At 29.4% G+C, this 19,001-nt stretch overlaps 1 protein-coding gene across 1 annotated transcript; it reads left to right on the top strand.

Annotated features, from left to right (window-relative positions):
* The first annotated feature begins 104 nt into the window (after positions 1 to 104).
* On the top strand, positions 105 to 13,499 carry LOC105202156. The gene is made up of 4 exons (XM_026139895.2): positions 105 to 624; positions 6,248 to 6,783; positions 9,568 to 10,283; positions 11,644 to 13,499. The coding sequence occupies exons 1-4, from the start codon at positions 610 to 612 to the stop codon at positions 12,753 to 12,755; spliced, it is 2,379 nt and encodes a 792-aa protein (XP_025995680.1). The 5' UTR covers positions 105 to 609; the 3' UTR covers positions 12,756 to 13,499.
* The last annotated feature ends 5,502 nt before the right edge of the window (positions 13,500 to 19,001 follow it).

Genomic DNA, 19,001 nt, shown 5'->3' with positions numbered 1-19,001 from the left:
CCTAGTACATTTGTAATCTAATACTGTCGAAATAATAAATTTATCGTTTTGTCCTTAAGCAAATAATCACGGTTAATAATAATTGCGAATATTAACTCATATTGATAAATTTAGCAAGATTATTGTTAAAAAATTAAATTATGTTAAAAAATTTTAAATCATCAAAATTTATAATATAATGTAAATACCTTAAAGCGCAGGCGGTTGCTTTATCATAGATTTATTAATAGTAAGAGTCATTGCTCTATCTTTCTTTCTCCATCGATGTAATTGTACATGTTCTATAATCTTATTATTTTCTCACTGGTTTCCATCGTAAGCACTCGCGCCGAGTTACGTAAATAAAAGCAAAAGTAGTTTAGGTAATCGGCCGATTGTTTCGATCACACCGATTGGAGCGCGTCACGGTTGGTAAATTTTTCTAACAAAAGAATAAAGATTTATGCTAGGTAGGGAATATCTGTTATTTACCACGAGTCAATATAAAGGCATTTTACACGAAGACACGATCACTTGATGAGAAAGTGATGTAGATTGTGGTTATCTTATTGAATCAAAAATACAAATCCGTTCGCGTGGGTTTTAGAAAGCGATCGGTGGTCTTCGAAAATGTCTTGCTGCAAGGTCAGTGAAAGAGAAATGTTTAAATAAAATACTAATTCAATATCAGATATAATTAAATGTATTTATATAATTACATTTCTTTCACTTATACATATAATTTTATACTTTCTGTAGATGCAATTATCTTTTCTTTACATTAATATATTTTTTATTATTTTATGCATAAAAGCACTTGTTCGTCGAAAAATAAGTACATATTTTCAACGAAATATTTATTTTTTAATAAAATATCTTATATTTTATGTTGAAATATGTCAGAATATTATATTTTTCATATACATTTTCATAAATATTAGATTTTCAATGACACAGCTTTAATACTTTTCTGTAAAATGTCTAGATAGCAGAAGAAAAGAATCAAATTATATAAAAAAATAACGTGATTTTTTTTTTAAATTGGTAACGTTTATATTCTATAAAATACTTTCTTTCATACACACATACATAATATCCATCAAGTAAATAACTTTCTAATATTATTTTTATTATTAATTTAATTTTTTAGGTAGATTGCAAATAGCTTTCTTTGTTTTAATATTGAAAAATTGATATTTTTTGAAAATACACTTTTATAGATGCAACTGTGTTTTCTTTACTTCAGTTAATTTATTTTTTATTATTTTATACATAAAAGTATTAAAGCATGGTTAACAAAAAATAAATACTTTCAATAAAATTGTTATTTTACATCAAAATATTTTATGTTAAAATATGTTCGAAAATTAAACTTTTATAAATATTTATGTAAAAAAAAATAAGACATATATTATACTTTAAGGGAAATAAGGATAATTTAAAAATAATATTCTTGTCTTTGTTTGTATAAATTTTTAAAAATTTTTAAAAGAAAAGATTTCTAATATAAATCTAGATATAATACAACATATTGTTTGAAAATTTAAGCCATAAATAAAATTTGATCAATCTTCATTGATAAATTATTGCAGTTTTAAAAAAAAGTTGAACAGAGATTGCGTAATGTTAATCATTTCGGTTTAAAGAGAACAAAGAAAGAAAAATACTTTATTAATCTTTTTAATTATTCCTTAAATTTATTCTGAAAACGAAGTAAATGTTTAAAATATAAATTGTCGGAATCGAAATTGTGTTATTTTTGTTGGGAATTAAATTTTTGAAAAAAAATTAAATTATTGCTAAATTATGTATGTAATCATTATTATATTAAGACAACAAAGCGTGTCTTAGCAAAATCATATAAACTTGTGATTATGATGCTATCAACTTGTTTTATATTTATTATTAATTTTGAATATGCCGACGTTGAAGCAATATACAGGCAACAATGTATATATGTACTGTTCATCAATTAACAGCAAAATAAGAGCATTAAATATTTCGCGTTGTCAATAACAGCAATATCTGATTTTACAAATTATTATTATGGCAACATAACGACAATAACATAAATTTTGATGATGATTTCTATGTTGCAAATATGTTAGAGGAGAAGAGGGTAATATGGCACCAATTTTTATTTTATTAAATCACTTTATTTATAATTAATATTTTCTGTTGAAACTTGAACGATTACATTTGTCAAAATATTGTTTGACAGATTCTAGACTCAAAGTAATGAAATATTTATTATTTAGTAATTTATAAAAATCTAATGCACTGCAAAATCGGTAAAAGAAAAAAATGGTTGTAATATGGCTATCCATAAAAATAATTAAAAAAAATTAGTTTAGTTTAAAAGAAATACAATATCTTGTTATAAAATTATATATTTTTAATTTACCATTGTTTAGAATTTTTCTGCGTTCAGAAACTTTCAGAAAAATACCATGAAAAATTTTATTAGAAATATTATTTTATCCGTGTTTAACATTAAACAACAACCATAAAATAATATCTCTAATGCTTCTGAACACCGCTCTCTAGAATGATAATCAATTTATTGAAAAAATATTTTAATATAAAAATTTTGCTTAGAAAATCATATTAACAAAATTCCATGTTATTGTTCTAACTTTGCATAGCTCAAAATGTGTATAGCCAAATAAATAACAAAAAAACACTCGAGTATGTACATTCGTGTAACATACACGATGAACACACTCAAGTTGAGGAATGATGTGAGGAAGAATGTGTAATTAAAGATTAAAAGTGTACCTCGAAAAAATTTAGAAGTGCTCAAAAGTAAAAATACTTTATGACAATTGTCAGTTATTATGTATTGGCTAATAAGCATCACTAAAAAACGACGGGCTACTAAATGAATAACTCCATAAGCAATTGTTAGAATACCTAATAACGGAAATAATAGGAGTAACCATATTGTCGACAGTAGCCATAATACCCTCTTCTCCTCTTCCGACAAGTTGTTATCTATAGTTGTCATAAAGATGTTAATTTGCCAACAAATGTGGATTCAGTTGCCGCAATATTAACAATACACGATGGCAAGTAACATGCCAGCAACACCGACATATTGCTACTTGAGTATAACATAACAAATTGTAATGTATATAATGTACAAGGTGACTTATTATAATCTCTTTGCGATTACATATCTCTCGAATTATTCGTTATTCGAAAAAATGTTCCAAATAAAACTTACACTGTTTCGAAAGGAACATCTTAGGATGGCTGTATATTTTTTTAGATGGAGAAATATGCCAAAATAAAGTATAAAAAAATCTTATAAACTTGATTTTTTGATAACTTTATTTTAATACTTTTACATGTATACAATAATTAAAAGAATCATATTATGTAAAGATATTATACATATAATTCCAATAAAAAAAAAAAAACAAATATTACTTTGAAATTTTAAGCTCCACTTAGAGAAAAATTTGTTCGTCATAAGATGTTCTCTTCGAAACAAAATAAATATTTCTTTAAATAGCGAATAATTGGGAGTGGAAAAATTATAATGAGTCACCATGTATGCGATTATTATAATATTATTATTATAATATACTGTTAATTGTTTGATTAAATTATTGTTTAATTGCTTAATTAATACTTAGACGTTAATGTCGCTTCCCACACAACACATAGACTTCCTTTGGATATTCTGTTTATGTTCTCAAGTGTCCTACTTATGTCTTCATTTCAGATGTCCGCGGGATGTCCGAAGGACGTATTTTGACTATATATATATATTTATATATTTATATATAATGGGATGTCCTTTGGATATCCTGCGGACGTCTAAAATTTAAAGACATAAATAGGGCATTTGCGGTTATTGTTCTATTTTAATCTCATCTAAAAACACTTTACAAGGAACATTAGGCAATCCGGAAATTCAAAAAATTCTGCAACTTTGTGTACAGAGGAGTTCATCCGTAACACAAAAATATTTTTTGTTTGTGCCATCTTTCAGTTTCAGGGAGTCATTCCTTTGAAAAAAGTCAGGTTTTTTTTCTTTTCAAGCAAATATCGTCGATACTATAAGAGATAGAAAAAAGTGTTCTGAATGAAAGTTGAATGAATGGCTCTAAGAGTACTTTGTAACAATAATTAAAAAAATTTTTTTTTAAATTATTTTTCATACTTTTTCTACCACTTTACATGTTTTTAAAATTTTTTAATATTTTAATGACAGAATTAAAGCTTATTTTCATATAAATCCAACCATATATAATAAAGTATCTTTCCGATATACCATTTTTGAAAAATAATTACAAACTTCTTATATGTATTCTATATGTATCTGTCCGTTACCATTTTCTTAGTGCTCAATATTTTTCTATGTAAATTTACAAACATTTACAAAATTTTCTAAACTGTGTATCGAAATATTTTTCTGAACCTAAAAAGAATATAATAGCGATTTCGGCTGGAGCGCACCGGTGGCACACAAACTGGCTCCGATTATTTTCTCAGGTCCACTTTGTGTACACTTAATATGCACTTGTGAGGTGTATCAAGCCCAGACAAACACGTGGCACCATTGAGGGACTGCATCATTTGACTAGCCAAATACAAAAGTTGCACCGACACCTGAAATGTGCAACCGGTGTGCCCCAGCCGAAATTGCTATAAGTATTATATCGGTGCAAAAATTCTTGCCGATGCGGATAAATGTCAGTACACATGCATTTGTATTAAAGTCATTAGACTGATAAAGACTGTAATATTATAATCATTAAAATGTGTACGAGTTTAAACGATTTAAAAACAGATGTCGATATCAGTAACAATGGATACTCCGGATGACTTGCAGTTGTGGAAGAGAACGAATTGCAAGCATTGATACTTAAGGAAAACTCGACCCAATAGACTCGTGAGCTTGCATTGTTAGGAGTTAATCATTTAGCAATTGTTTGTCGTTTAAATTAAGTAGCAAAAATCTAGAAGTGTGGCAAGTGTGTGCTACATAAATTATCCGAACGTGCAATTAGCAATCGATATAACGTCTGCCTTTTGTTGCTTGCTAAGCAATAAAAAAAAGGAAAGAAAAGTCTTGTAGCGTACTGTAACTAGTGATAAAAAATGAATATTTTTCAATACACAAATTTTCCAAAAAGGCAAAAACAAATAATAGTTTTCTTTGCTTCAATGTTAAATAATTAGGTAAAAAAGATCGTACAATGCTCAACAAGTAAGCAAATTAAAAATAAAGATTTACGCTTTTGAATGCTGTAAATCACATTTGTGTGAGATTGTTATTTTACATCGTGGAGCTTCGCAAAGTTTGTAAAAAATTTTGATATTTGATTCATCCCCATTTGCATCCATGTAGCTTTGTAAACAGTCAGTAAGTCGTTTAACGATTTACCAATCTCAAAACTAGAGATTTTAAGTTATAAAATGCTTTTTTTGAACATTTTGATATAATTTTTTACAAAGTTACACTCTCTTGAATTTCGCTTATTTTTGGAAGTCGGAATAGATGATCTTTTAATTTTCGCGTCGAGTGTATTAACCAAATATTTAATTAGCATTATTTTGTTTAATATTTGGTAGTTATTACCAAACTTTTTTTTTAGTACATAAAGTTTATTATGTATCTGGTGGAACCAGGAAAGTGTGCTCTTCTATAATGAGCTGTTGCCACCGGATCAAATCATTACGGAGAAACCGCTACAGCAAGCAATTAAGGCAACTGCATAGAGAATTAATTAGAAAAACGTTTACAAATAGCTAGCAACCGTCGCAAGGTCATACTGCTGCATAACAATGCTAGGTCACAGATTGCTAAGGAGATCAAGAAAGCATTGTTCGAGTTGGTATGGGAAGTTCTCCTGTATCTATCTTCAACAGACATTGCTTCTTCTGATCATTTATTCAAATACAGTATGGCTTTTTTAGTGAATATTTCTCAAATGGATGTCTGAAAATGGGTCGATTAATAGATTGCCTAAAAAGACGATTCGGTTTTTTGATGTGATATTCGCATGTTATCGAAAAGATGGAAAAAAGTTGTAGAAAATGGTAGAAATTATTTCGATTAATTTACATTGTACCGATTTTTTGCTACAAAAAATTGCAAAAAATCGACACAAATTTTTGTATTGACCTAATATTATATTTTTGAATGATATTATGTATATAATATCTAGGCATTTATTATTGTCGTATTAAATAAAATTTACTCTTATTATTATTTATAAATTAATCAAATAAATATTCTTTTATATATTTACAGATATATTTAACGCTATCAGCTCTAATTACTTGTCACGTAAGTGCAAATTTTGAGTATGAGAGTTTGAAAAGTTTGAGTCCGGAGGACACATTGCGACCTTGGAATAAGCAGTATCAAGTTTATGAGGGTGCTCCCTCTGAGAGTCTGCCTTATTATAATTTTTATGTATCGAGCAAAGATCAACCTATAGATCGTTTTGGAAGCCCATCTAAACTTTTGCCAATTAAGAAAGAACCCATTGAGGAGAAAAACTTGAAAAAGATTCCATTTTATACGTTTACTAATAAAGATTCCACAAAGTACAAAGAATTGACTCCTAATTTGGGAATTGCGCATTGTCAAGAGATTAAGGTGAAATCGGTCGGAAAAGATGGTGAACCGAGAAAAGGCATTACAACCTGTTACAATTGCAAGGATCCAAAAACTAAATCCACGTATGAACGTTGTTTATATAGTAGTCATCCGGAAGAGAGTACATCCGCTAATACAAGAGTGGAACGTTATTTATCCGCGCCTCCTAGCTTCAGATTTCGAAGGTAGTAATAGCAAAGTACTCTTCCAACATACATAGAAATACATAGAATGTTCAAGGATTTATTGAAAGTTTATTAAAATTTATATTTTAAATTTGAATAGACAATTTTAACAATTTTAGTATGTATACTATAATTACAGAAATATGCTGTTCAAAATCTTATCTTCCATCTTATCTTATCTCCATTTAAAACTAATTGTAAATATAATTTTCAAAAAAAGGTAACCAGAAAGCACTTAAATGCACATCAATTAAACGTGAAAAAATTTTTTGTAGAATAGCATGCTTTCTTAATGCACCTTAAAAAATGTACAAGTAGTATAGCTAATTAGAATTATTATAATTATTTTTATAAGTATATAAATTTAGAAGGCAAAAAATAATTTTACGTAAAAATTTTATGAAAAAACCTTTTTATTTAAATTTATTTTTTTAAATACAATATTACACAGTTGTATCAACTAAAATAAAATTTGTATAATTTGTACACATTGTATAATTTTTTCACAGCATATGCTATGATGTTAAACATCAAAAGGCGCGGGCCAAGTGCACGCTTAGCGAGTCGTATATTATATTCAACAAAGTTCTGTATAATAACATGATTTAATAGAGCTGTCTCGCGTTTGTTCCTCGCGCTGCGCGTTCACTTGAAGCGAAACATTACCTTGTTTCTTGAAGAGAAGTTAAAAGTTTTTCATGGAAAGTGTGATATTTCGAGATGTTTCTATAAGAAATTTTTGAAGATTCTGGAACAATCAAATATATTCTTTATTTTTATGGAAAAGGTGTCTCCTATTAAAATAAATCATAATAAAAAACAAAAAAGTTATAAAGTTATGTATTTGTATGATAATATAAATTTAAATTTCATTATTTATCATTTAATCATTTATTTAAAATTTAAATTCAAGTCTTATTTACTGCAATCTTTACAATTCACCAATTCTGTTTATTATAAAGAATTAAAGATTTTATGACTTAAGAGACAGAATCTTGCCAAGTGTATAAGCAAGAGTTATGTATTTAATAAATCATCAGATTATCAGATATGTTAATAATGACAAGATTAATTAATTCTTAGCAAATTTAATCGATAATTTGAATTTGAATTATATCAAGAGTGTTTTTTTTTTTCTTTATATACCATATAAATGGACATACTATAATTCGAATATGTAAATATATATTTAAAAATTATTCCATGTAGCATACTTTATTTAAAGAATATCCTGGGGATATCCGTAGGACTTCCTAAGAGCATCTTTAGGAGGCTTGTGTCGTATGGAAGCATTGTCATTGTTTCAAAAAATGTTCTTTTCTAATTTTCGACAAAAGATAATATTCTAACGGTGTTTGCACTTTGATCAATATTGACCATTGTCATATTAATATTTATGACGTGAATATATTCATAGCTAAGATTCTATTAAAATCAATTCATTTTATGGAAATTTATGGGACTATTTACATTTAGACGATAAACTCATGATACATTATTAATTAAAAATTTCGTAGATATACACAGAGTTTGGTTTTAGTATTACTTAGGTATTTTTTTAAATAATAGAGTTATAAAAAGTTTTCTCGGATAAAAGTTATTTTCTTTAAAAAGATTTAACTTGAGTCTAACAAGTTGTTTTTCTTTTGATAAAAAGAACTTTTAAATTCAATCTTTAACTTTTTAATTTTATTTCAAAAGTCATAATTTTTTCCAAAATATTTTTTGTTTTGACAATATCGCGATAAATAGTCTATTTAAAAAACATTGGTTTAATTGTAGTTTGATATAAATTTTTATAAGCTATATTACCATTTACAATAAAATGTAAAGAGATAAAAAACATTTTATATTAAAGATATAAAAAAAGAAAAAATATATTCAAAATAAAAGAGAATAATAGAGAGCTGTATAACAACGAGTCGCGCAAGTTGTTATATGCCAAAAACAAAACAAGACATGTTTACGAGAAATTCAAATGTTTTGACCTTTTAATTGTCACATTTTCAGTAAAATACATTAATCTATAAACAATAAGCTTATGTTACAATTTCCGCAGATGAAATATAATTAAAAAAACATATGTGTAAAAATTTACCAAAAAGTAGAAGTCAAAAAAACTCTGCGCTATCCGCTTATTAAAATGAGACGCCTCATTCCATGGTGGCCTCGTGGAACGTGCTAAAAAGACAGAATTCTTGGAACAGTTAATAGCAACACAGACTGCAAATTAAGGGAATGCAAACGGTCACAAATAAGATAAAAAAAAATTTTTTTATATAAAACTTGAAAAAGATTAAAGAGAAATTAAAAGGAGTAATAAATTAAACTACACAAGTAAGAAATTTAAAAAAAATTGTAAAGAAAAACGTAAATAAATAAGATAAAACCGTGGCAAATTAAAAAGATAATATGGTAAGCTGTACAAGTCAATAATTATAAAATTGTAAAGAAGTATAAAATTAACAAAAGATCAACAAACCTAAGAGCTCCAAAAATTATATCACAGACATACTTAAGAAAGAATGTTAAAGAAAATTTATTCAAAAATTTTTAAATAACATAAAAATATTTTTAATGATAAAATGTATCTTTATTTAATTTATTTTTTTAAATTACGTTTCTTTGTTGAATAACAAAAGTAGATATCATTTTTAAGTACAACATTTTTACATTGGAGTATTACAGTGAAACAGAAACGTTCTAAATAACGTTAAAATCTGATATAAATACTCTCGGCTGATTTCTATTTGTTTCTGTCATTACTATTATTTATTATCGTAGGTCCAGTTCGGAAAGAAACGAAAATAATTATGGAAGACGGCGGAATCCTTACCGATTCACTGATGAATATTTTACGGGTGCAAGCCATGATGTACCGGCTGCATACGAAAACAAGGGAGAAAAATGTGACAAGATTGTGAAAGACTCTATGGTGTGTATGGTGTGCAAAGATGCTAAAACTAATGGCAAATATGAGCAATGCTCGTACGTAAAGCAACCGCATGAGAAAGCGTACTCTTATGTCAAAACCAGCTCATTTGGGAAACCTCAAGAAAAAAAAGATAGCGACGAAAGTCCTGAGTTAACTTCTCATTCCGAAGTCGAAGATTTAGAAGAGCCTAATCGACAAAAAGGTCATAATCCGAGTACTGTAGAGTCTAGTGATAGTGATTCTTATTATCCTAAAGAATATTCTGAGAAGGCTTCAACAGTGAACGAACAAGAAGAAGTACAAGATGCTCCTTCAGCAGATTGTAAAGAGGTACAAAAGGATTCCAAGAGCTGCACGGTGTGCAAGGACCGTAAGACAGGTGGTACATACGAAAAATGCACTTACGATTATCAACCCAGTGATAAGTTATATAAATACAGTAGATCGAAAAGTTTTGGATATCCGGATAAGACCTCGGATTCTACTCAGGATTTGAACAAAAAGAGTCAAACATCGAAGAATTTTGATTATCCGCAAAGTTCCGATTCCACGCATGATTATCTAGGTAAGTTACTTTGTTATATTAATTTTTAATCATGTTTACAAAATAATTTATTGTCTATACATATTGTACATACTGTTCTCGTTTTAACCTCTTTACTTTCTTTTAATATTTCTGCAATTATTTTAATACTGACAATAAGTATAATTTTGATTTCCAAAATGCTCTGTTAAAAAATTGAAAGTTAAAATTGCAAGAAAAGTTTATTACTATTAAATATTTTACAATTATTACAGCTTCTACATGCAATGTATTCAAAACATTTTTATTTCAAAGTGCATTATGTTACAACTAAATTTCAAAAGAAATGTGTTATAAAAATGATAATTAATAAGCTTTTATAATTAAATAATGAATTTAGAAGAGAGTTATTGAATGTTTATTACTGAAGTTATTTTTATTATATTCCTTATTTGGAATTAATTTGTATGATATTAAAAGGTATAATTTCAAATTTCTCAAAATTGATAATATAATGGATTATTTTTGAAGTCAACATCATATATAGAATTAATATTAGAAATTTAAAAAGTATAAGAATTAAATAATGATTATTTTTGTGTATATCATCTTGATTTTATTTAGTTTATTGAAATAGTCTTCTTTCAAGAAATATATTCTAGTAAATAATTTTAATAAATTTTGCATGAATTTGCTTCATTAAATTTAATGAAATTTTAAATATTTTTGAAAAAATTATTTTCTGTGTTTAATAAGATATAATAATAAAAATAACAAAATAAAAATTTTATTACATTTTTAATGACAATTCATTAAAAATATAATTAAATTTTAACAAAAAATTATTATTGTTTAATGAAAAAGTAAGAAAATTTTATTGAAATTATAAATTTGTTATAAAATTGCAACAAAAAATGATACTCTATAATGTTAAGTTAACATTTTAGTGGCATTGAACTTATTAAGAAATTTTGATAAAGCTATTATTCATATACAAAAGATTTTGAAAGAAACATCAAATTAAAAAAAAAATCATGGAAATTTCATCAAAATTTTATTGTAAAATTTTATAAATATTTTTTTATTAGAATATTAAATATAGATGTTTTTATTCTTAATGTATTTTCAAAAGAATTTGATACAATATAAATTTGGTATACAATAGTGTACATGTAAATAATATAAATACATATGTAATGACGAAGTACGAGGGTTATTCGGAAAGTAAGGTCCGATTTCTTATAAAACATAAATATTGTTTTTGGATTTTACTTTCACAATAACTTTTGCATACAAATTAGCATAAATTATTTGATTTATAAATTATAGAAATTTTCTAATAGCGCTTTAAACAATGTATCGGCTGTGTTTTGTTAAATATATGTATATATTTATTTTACAGATAAATCGGAACACTCTACTTATCCACGGAGTTCCGAGAAAGTCGTAGAAGCTCAACAAGTCCCGAATGATTCCGATGGCACATCTCACGATTCACCCGACTACAGCAGCGATTATTCTAATTCTGAAGGTTCGAGTGATTACCAATTTCCGTCGCGTAATAACGACCCTGAATCTTATGGAGGTCAAGGGGCACCTTCCTCAAAATCCATTTCAGAGCGCTACTCCGAAAATATCAGCGCAGACAATTGTAAAACAGTTCAGAAGGATTCAATGACGTGCAAGATCTGCAAGGATCCAAAGACAGGCAACGATTTTGAACAGTGTTCATACTCGTATCAACCTAGTGACAAGCTTTATTCTTATAGTAAATCCAGCTCGTTTGGCAATCCACAGAACGATAGATCCGAGGAAACGCCGCACGATGACGAGCATTCATCGGACAGTTCTGAGATTGCGAAGAAGTCTTATGACGAATACGTTCCAGGACAAGTTTACGAAGCTTCAACAGCGGACGAAATAAAGTCTGAGGATGACGCGAAAGGAAGTAAAAGCGTGGACGCCGGATACTTGGATACCGCGAAGAAGAAGGCCGAGATCGAGGAGTTTATGCAGAATTTTCGGAAGGAGGACCGGTCGAAGTGTAAAAAGATAATGCGAGATAAGATGACTTGCTATCAGTGTGTCGACGAGGAAGGCTTTCAGAAGGAGGAATGCGCGTTCGTCACTGGACAAGAACCTGACAAGGATCAGCTCGTATTTCACGAGACAAAAGAATTTCAGGTTGACGCCGTGCCGCGTACTCGCGATTTCAAACCTTCAGGCTCGACAAAAACGAAGACAAAGAAGGCGGTAGAATCTTTAGAACCTAGTGCATCTGCGAGCAGAAATTCTTACGTTAGAATAGAGAAACCGGATAACGATTATCCTGATGAGGCGACGCACCCGGCGGAGGAAACGAAAGCAGAGGCCGAACCGTATGACTACACATCGGAAACGAGAGCGAAATACGACAAGGTTCTTAGATTAACTCTTCCGGCGTACATGTTTACCACTTCGGAACATGAAGCGGCATTCGACGAAATCGTAGCTTCCAGCCATGATCAGCGCTAAATTAGGGTGTTTCTTGAAACTTATCGCTTCTTTTTATTATTACGTAGCCAGTTATCTTTTATCTATATGTTAGAAATTGTTCGGAATCACTGCACCAATTGCTAAACTATCACCCGTGAATGACTATTTAAGAAAAATGTTAAAGTAATGAGGCTTTATAAAATAATCAATTGTAAAATGGCATTTTTATCAAAATTATTATTAATTATTATTAGAAAAAATTATTATTAGTATCAAGATCTGCTTCGACCAATAATGGTGCTCTCTTCTTTTGTGTTTGACATTGTCATTTAAAATCGATCAATTTTCATTTAATATCATTAATATTTTTTGAATCCAATTACAGATTTGATTAAAATATCATCTTTTGTTTAAAAGTACAATTATATTATTTTTATTTGTTTGTTGACTGCTTCAATTTCTTATTTGTTCATTAATTAGTGCAGTGACCCTATGAGATATTATACTCGAGCGTTTTCATTGTACTTGAGAATATTAGCATTATACCTTTGTTATCTAGTTTATAGTATTTAGGGTTTAGTCGAATACACATAACTTGATATTTGTAATTAAACGAATTCTTGTTGATGCAATGTAATCATTCAGTTTATCATATTATAACTTACTGAGACATTGCATCATAAGGCACCATTTAATGAATTTAATTGAATGAATTTAATATCGTTAAACCGTAATTATTTTTAATTATTTCTGAACATCTAATAAAGTTTATCGTAATTAGTAGTTATAAGAATGGACCTAATGATGCTTGCGATATATTTAAAATTTAAATACTTTAAAGTTTTCAATTTTCCGTACAAACCTTTCCATCCCAACTTTTTGTTCACATAAATAAAACTATTCCAAATACAAAATAATTTTAAAGTCTAAAAACTGTTCTTCTGGTGCTAATATTTTATATTCAGAATATTAAAAAAATATTTATAGAATCTGTAAACAGAAATTATGGAGCAAATTAATCAATAGAGGAAGATCAATACTGTCATACTTTCAGTACTTTGTTTTCTTTTAGGCTATACTTCTTAAACAAGAGTTAAAAATAAAAATAAAACTTTGAAAATATAAAAAACTAGAAAGCGTCTTTTATCAGATAGTGTAACAATTTTTATAATTCTGTTTTGCATTTTGCATTAATTAATGTTTTTGTAAGATAACCAGAAATGAGCGTCTAGTTGCAATAATTGTCTTGAAAAAATGTCCTAAGATTAATAATATTTTTCACTGAAAAAACTGATGCGTATTGAGTGTTCTCTCGGATTGTGTTTAACCCCTCAATCAAATTTCTTGAGCTGCATCATCAATATAAAGAAAGAATTAAGTATTACACGGACAGAAGTTAGGATAGTTTGTAGAGTGAAAGATACTACATAATAGGCTTCTTGTGTCTCTTTTACTAACTTCTCATTGGTCACCTCCCTTCAGAGCAAAATGGGGGCAAAGTTAATAATGAAAAGCTAGCGAAAGAAACCCAAAAAGCACCTTTGTGAAAATAACACCCCCTACCATTAAAAAACAAAATTTGGAATATAGTATAATTAATTGCTCATTAATTGCTAATTTATTGTCTTAGTCCCGAATTTATTGCTTTTACCTATTTGCTGGAAATTAAAATCAAAAGTAGGGGTGCTGATTTAACGTTATGCCAACACCCCTGCTCCGGAAAAAAAGATATACAGTATTGTAAACAAAAAACAAGCATATTAAAAATTTTTTACTAATTAATTGCTGTAAAATACTGCAGAAATATTAAAAATATTGATAAGTAATGGTTTAAATCAATGTATAGTGGCAGTGCTAGCGTAACGTACAAGAGTAAAGTATATGAAATAAATTAATTGCCGTGCTGATTATAATGTCGAAATGTCTCCGAATTTATTGCTCTCGAATTTATTGCTCTTAAAATAACGGATCTCGATAGCACACAAGACCGATAGCACACCACCACTCACAGTGGCCAATGCCTAGAGTTTCATTTTGAAACTCATAAAACTTCCAGAGTTATGAGTCAGTCTTAACCCACCACTATAACGAGTGTGTATATAACAGTGTTATATAACAGTTACATTGTTGAGTCGAAAATTACAACTAACATTTACGTTACATGTAACGTGGTGTTTGCTGGGAATTGACCCGAGTGCAAGTTTTGATGAATTTAATCATGAACCGCCATTACATAAAGACGTTCAGCAAGCAATAAAGTTATTTTTCGAAGATTTATCATCAAGAGAATTGTTAGAAAGATGTTTGAGTGGTAAAACTCAAAATAATAATGAAAGTTTTTACTCTACCTGCGATTCGCGACTAAACACCGTTATTGTGAATGAAAAATAATTGAAATCGCGTTTTATTTAGCAACCGGAATTTTTAATAAAGGATTTTATGCTGTCTTTAAAACTATGACAACGATAGGAATAGTTATAGGAGAAAATGCCAAAATATATTTCGAAGAGCGAGATCAATATCGGCTTGAAAGATCAACGCGACGAAACCTTAAGACTATAAAAGAAGCTCGGACAAAGCGTGGAAGCAAAATGGCTCAAAACAATTCTACGAAGAAGAGGAAGGATTATTACGTAGCCCTGGAACAGCTGAGTAATAGAAATCATGTAAGTACTTGCAATATCATTACAAAAATCTTTAAAAATATATATATATATATATATACGCCAGGTATAAAAAAGTGTCGTATAGTTTTCCAAAATTCTTAACAAAAACCCTTTTTTAAAAAAGTGTATTAGTCTATTTTATATTAGAAACATGTTTTTAAATTAAACTATTCCAAAAAAGATTAGATTATACAATTAGCCAGGTATTTATTACACATAAAAAAACACAACAGTATTTTTCTTTAAACCCACGTAAACTCTAAACTTTTTTAAAACATGTATATTAAGACTATTCATTAGAACAATTAGCAAAGTGTTCGATTACTAAAAAGTGTATGCAGTAAAAGTTCAATCTATTATTTTTCCAAATTTAAGTTTCATAAAACAGACTTCAAATGACTAAACGACAAGAAGGATCATAGTGAAAAAAAATACTTAGCCTGCCCAAGTCTTTTTATATTACGTCTTGTACACAAGCGGTCATTAATGCCTTCCCTAAGGAGGTTAGGTACGTTCCAGTCACACGCATCGCATCTAGGTGTTCATCACACATGATTGTTAAATCTGATTTGCCAGATTGGTCAGATTTAACAATCATGCGTGATAAACACTTAGATGCGATGCATGTGTCTGGAACGGGCCTAACTTCTTTAGGGAAGGCATTAATGACCGCTTGTGTATATTTAAATAATACGACTCCTGCACGCCAAGTACTTTTGCCGTAGCCCAACGTAGCCACCGTAGCCATGTCAATGACTGAAATAGTGTGAGAAGGTTACGGAACGATCTGTTTTTCCAGTCTTCCATGCGCATGTGTTAATCACAATATGTAAGCCAATTGTAGGGTGTGGATGTATTCAACGCATGCACACAAGCGACCGGTGAGAGAAAATCGTCTCACAACGAAAAACCTAAAGAAGTAAGAAAATCAGGAAGAAGGCTTTCTAGTAACCCGTGAAATGGAAGTAGCCTTCTAAGATGGCTGTCAAATCGTTAAGCGCCATTATTTGAACCTCTATTCTCGTGACCTCTGCACGAAATTTATATGTAGTAATATTTAACGTGTAAAGTTTAATACTCGGTTTAATATATTGCATTTTCTTAGATAATAGATTTATACATATATATACTTTTCCAATACATAATATTTAAGGTTCTTTTACTTTTGAGATAATTACTAAATAGCAATTATTTCATATTGTCAAACAAAAAACCAAAAAATATACAATTTTTGTAAAATATTTAGAAATACGTTTCAATAAAACAATACTAACAGTTGATTTATTGTTAATAACTTTATAATATAAGTATAGGCTATAGAAATAAGGTTATAAATGACTATTGCAAAGGCAATCGGCAATCTAGAAATAAAAAATCCCCATATTTACTGAAGTTACTAGAAGGCTTCTTCCGTTTCAAGCGTAAAAACCGCGACATAGGCTTTTGCATAACTGCATAACCGTATGAATAAGGAAATTGATTGGTCCGTTAGCACATGTATAAGGAAATGGACCAATCAATTTCTTTATGCATATAATTATGCAGCTATGCAAAAGCTTGTGTTGCGGTCTTAACCATGGGATTCTCGCCAGTGCTCCTTCCTGATTTTCTTACTTTTCTGGAAAAACCCAATCAGCGCGGCGTTGAACACATGCATGCTACCTCGCTCGTTTTAATGACGTAACATGCTTTATTTTAAGTTTTGATTGGATGATTTTGATATACGGTGTTGTTAACCCGACTTGGGTTGAATTTTAAAACTTACTGCACTCAAAAGCGTTATTAAACTTCTCTCTTTCTCTCGAGCGCCCTCTCGATTAGATAGCTGCATAGTGCATAACTTCACATAAAAACTCATCTTGACGGACAGTCGCCCGTCTTGAGCGTTATAAATGCGCCTTGGCGGACACTCGCGAGACTGAACAAGACGAACAACTCTGTAGGCCTATTCTCTAACTTCATAACGACAATTCGGTATCGTTACAGCGTCGTTGCGCACATATTATACTTAGTAAAAAAGCTACGTAACGACACGTAACGATATCCCTAGCTATCGTTAAGAGTTACAGAATACGGCCGCTGATCTAGTTTCCACCGAGGCATTAATCCGCATCCAATCCGGTGTAGAATCAAATTGAAGTCGATGAAAACATGTCGGATTGAGCTCAGTTCACTCTCACTTCGATCCACACGTTCTAGTGGAGTGGCAGCAAATTAAACCCGGTGGAAACGGTTGCAACTAGTTAAAACTGAGTAGTGCCAACTTGTACTTATCTCATTCCATGTTTGCGGCAGTGCTGCTAAGCGGGCCGGGTTACCTCTTCAGTCCCTCTCAGGAACGAGTTGTAAGAGTGCGGATTCCGAGTAAAAATAAATAAATACTTTGTTTATAATAAATAATAATTATAAAGTTTATTTTATTTAAAAATTAAATTATAATTGCAAATTTATAATATAATTGTATAATATATAATATTTTAATTTATTGAAATATTTATTTTTATGTTAAAAATATTTTGTAATTTTTTTTTACAGATACTGATAAGATTTTTTGACAGTTTATGCAATAAATGTTGGTATCCTTAATCATTTTTACCAAATAAAATATTTTGTCATAATTATATAACATATGTTTTTTTATAATTATTCTTATTCTGTTTCTTTTTTTGGACAATTACTTTTGTTTTATTTAATTCATTTTAAATTAATCTATAATTTATATTAACAAAAAATATAAAAATTTAAATTTATGTTTACTGGGATCCGCGCGCTTATAACACGTTCCTGAGAGACTGGAGGGGCAGGCCGGCCAGCCCGGCCCGCCTGGCAGCACTGGTTTGTGGGTGCTAGGTGCTGTAAAAAAGTCCAAAGAGGTTAAAAATCGCATGTAATTCATCACAAAAATTTAATAAAAACCTATAGGTTCAGATAAAATTATATAAAATAATTCTATTCTATTTTAATATAATATATTTTATAGACTTAGGTGGTGCGATGACATCTGGATGTAGATGGAGATAGAGTGAGGCTGAGTATGAGTGTTGTAATATATTAGGAAGTATTAGAAAGTACAGAGATATGAACTAGAGAGGTAGGAAGGTAGAGAAGACGGGTCATTTTGGAGGCAAATGTAGGGGAAAAGGATTTGCGGAGATATTGAAAGTTATAGGTAAAAGAAACAGAAATATCCCACATATCAAAACTTGATCTCAGGGATATCCTGTGGATGTATGTCAAGGGATTTCTAATATCCTGAGGATGTGCTTAGATAAACTTAAAAGGTCCTAAGGATATTCTGTGGATGTCTGAATATCCGCTATGTAGAGCCCTAGGATATCGTAATTCAGATATCCTCAGGATGTCTTTCGATAATCAAATTTAATCCTGAGGATGTCTAATGGATGTCTTAAAATAACTTTTAAGACTTTTTAATTCTATTTTTTAAGAATTTTTTAAAAATATTTACATAAATATTATTGCATCACATAATTCCAATGAACAAAACAATATTTTTGTAACATTTTTAAAAAACGTTTTTCGCAAAAAAAAATCTTGGGAATTTTTTTTCGGAAATTTCCAAGCGGTTACCTATCCAAGTTGTGACCGCGGTGGACGATGG

Source organism: Solenopsis invicta, chromosome 8 (assembly GCF_016802725.1).
Source record: "Solenopsis invicta isolate M01_SB chromosome 8, UNIL_Sinv_3.0, whole genome shotgun sequence".
In the NCBI taxonomy this organism is placed as follows: Eukaryota; Metazoa; Arthropoda; class Insecta; order Hymenoptera; family Formicidae; genus Solenopsis; species Solenopsis invicta.
This window is presented reverse-complemented; position numbering and strand designations above follow the sequence as displayed.

Coding starts and splice junctions, on each gene's coding strand:
- LOC105202156 (XM_026139895.2), top strand. Junction 6,784..9,567: donor CCTAGCTTCAGATTTCGAAG/GTAGTAATAGCA, acceptor TTATTATCGTAG/GTCCAGTTCGGAAAGAAACG. Junction 10,284..11,643: donor TTCCACGCATGATTATCTAG/GTAAGTTACTTT, acceptor TTTATTTTACAG/ATAAATCGGAACACTCTACT.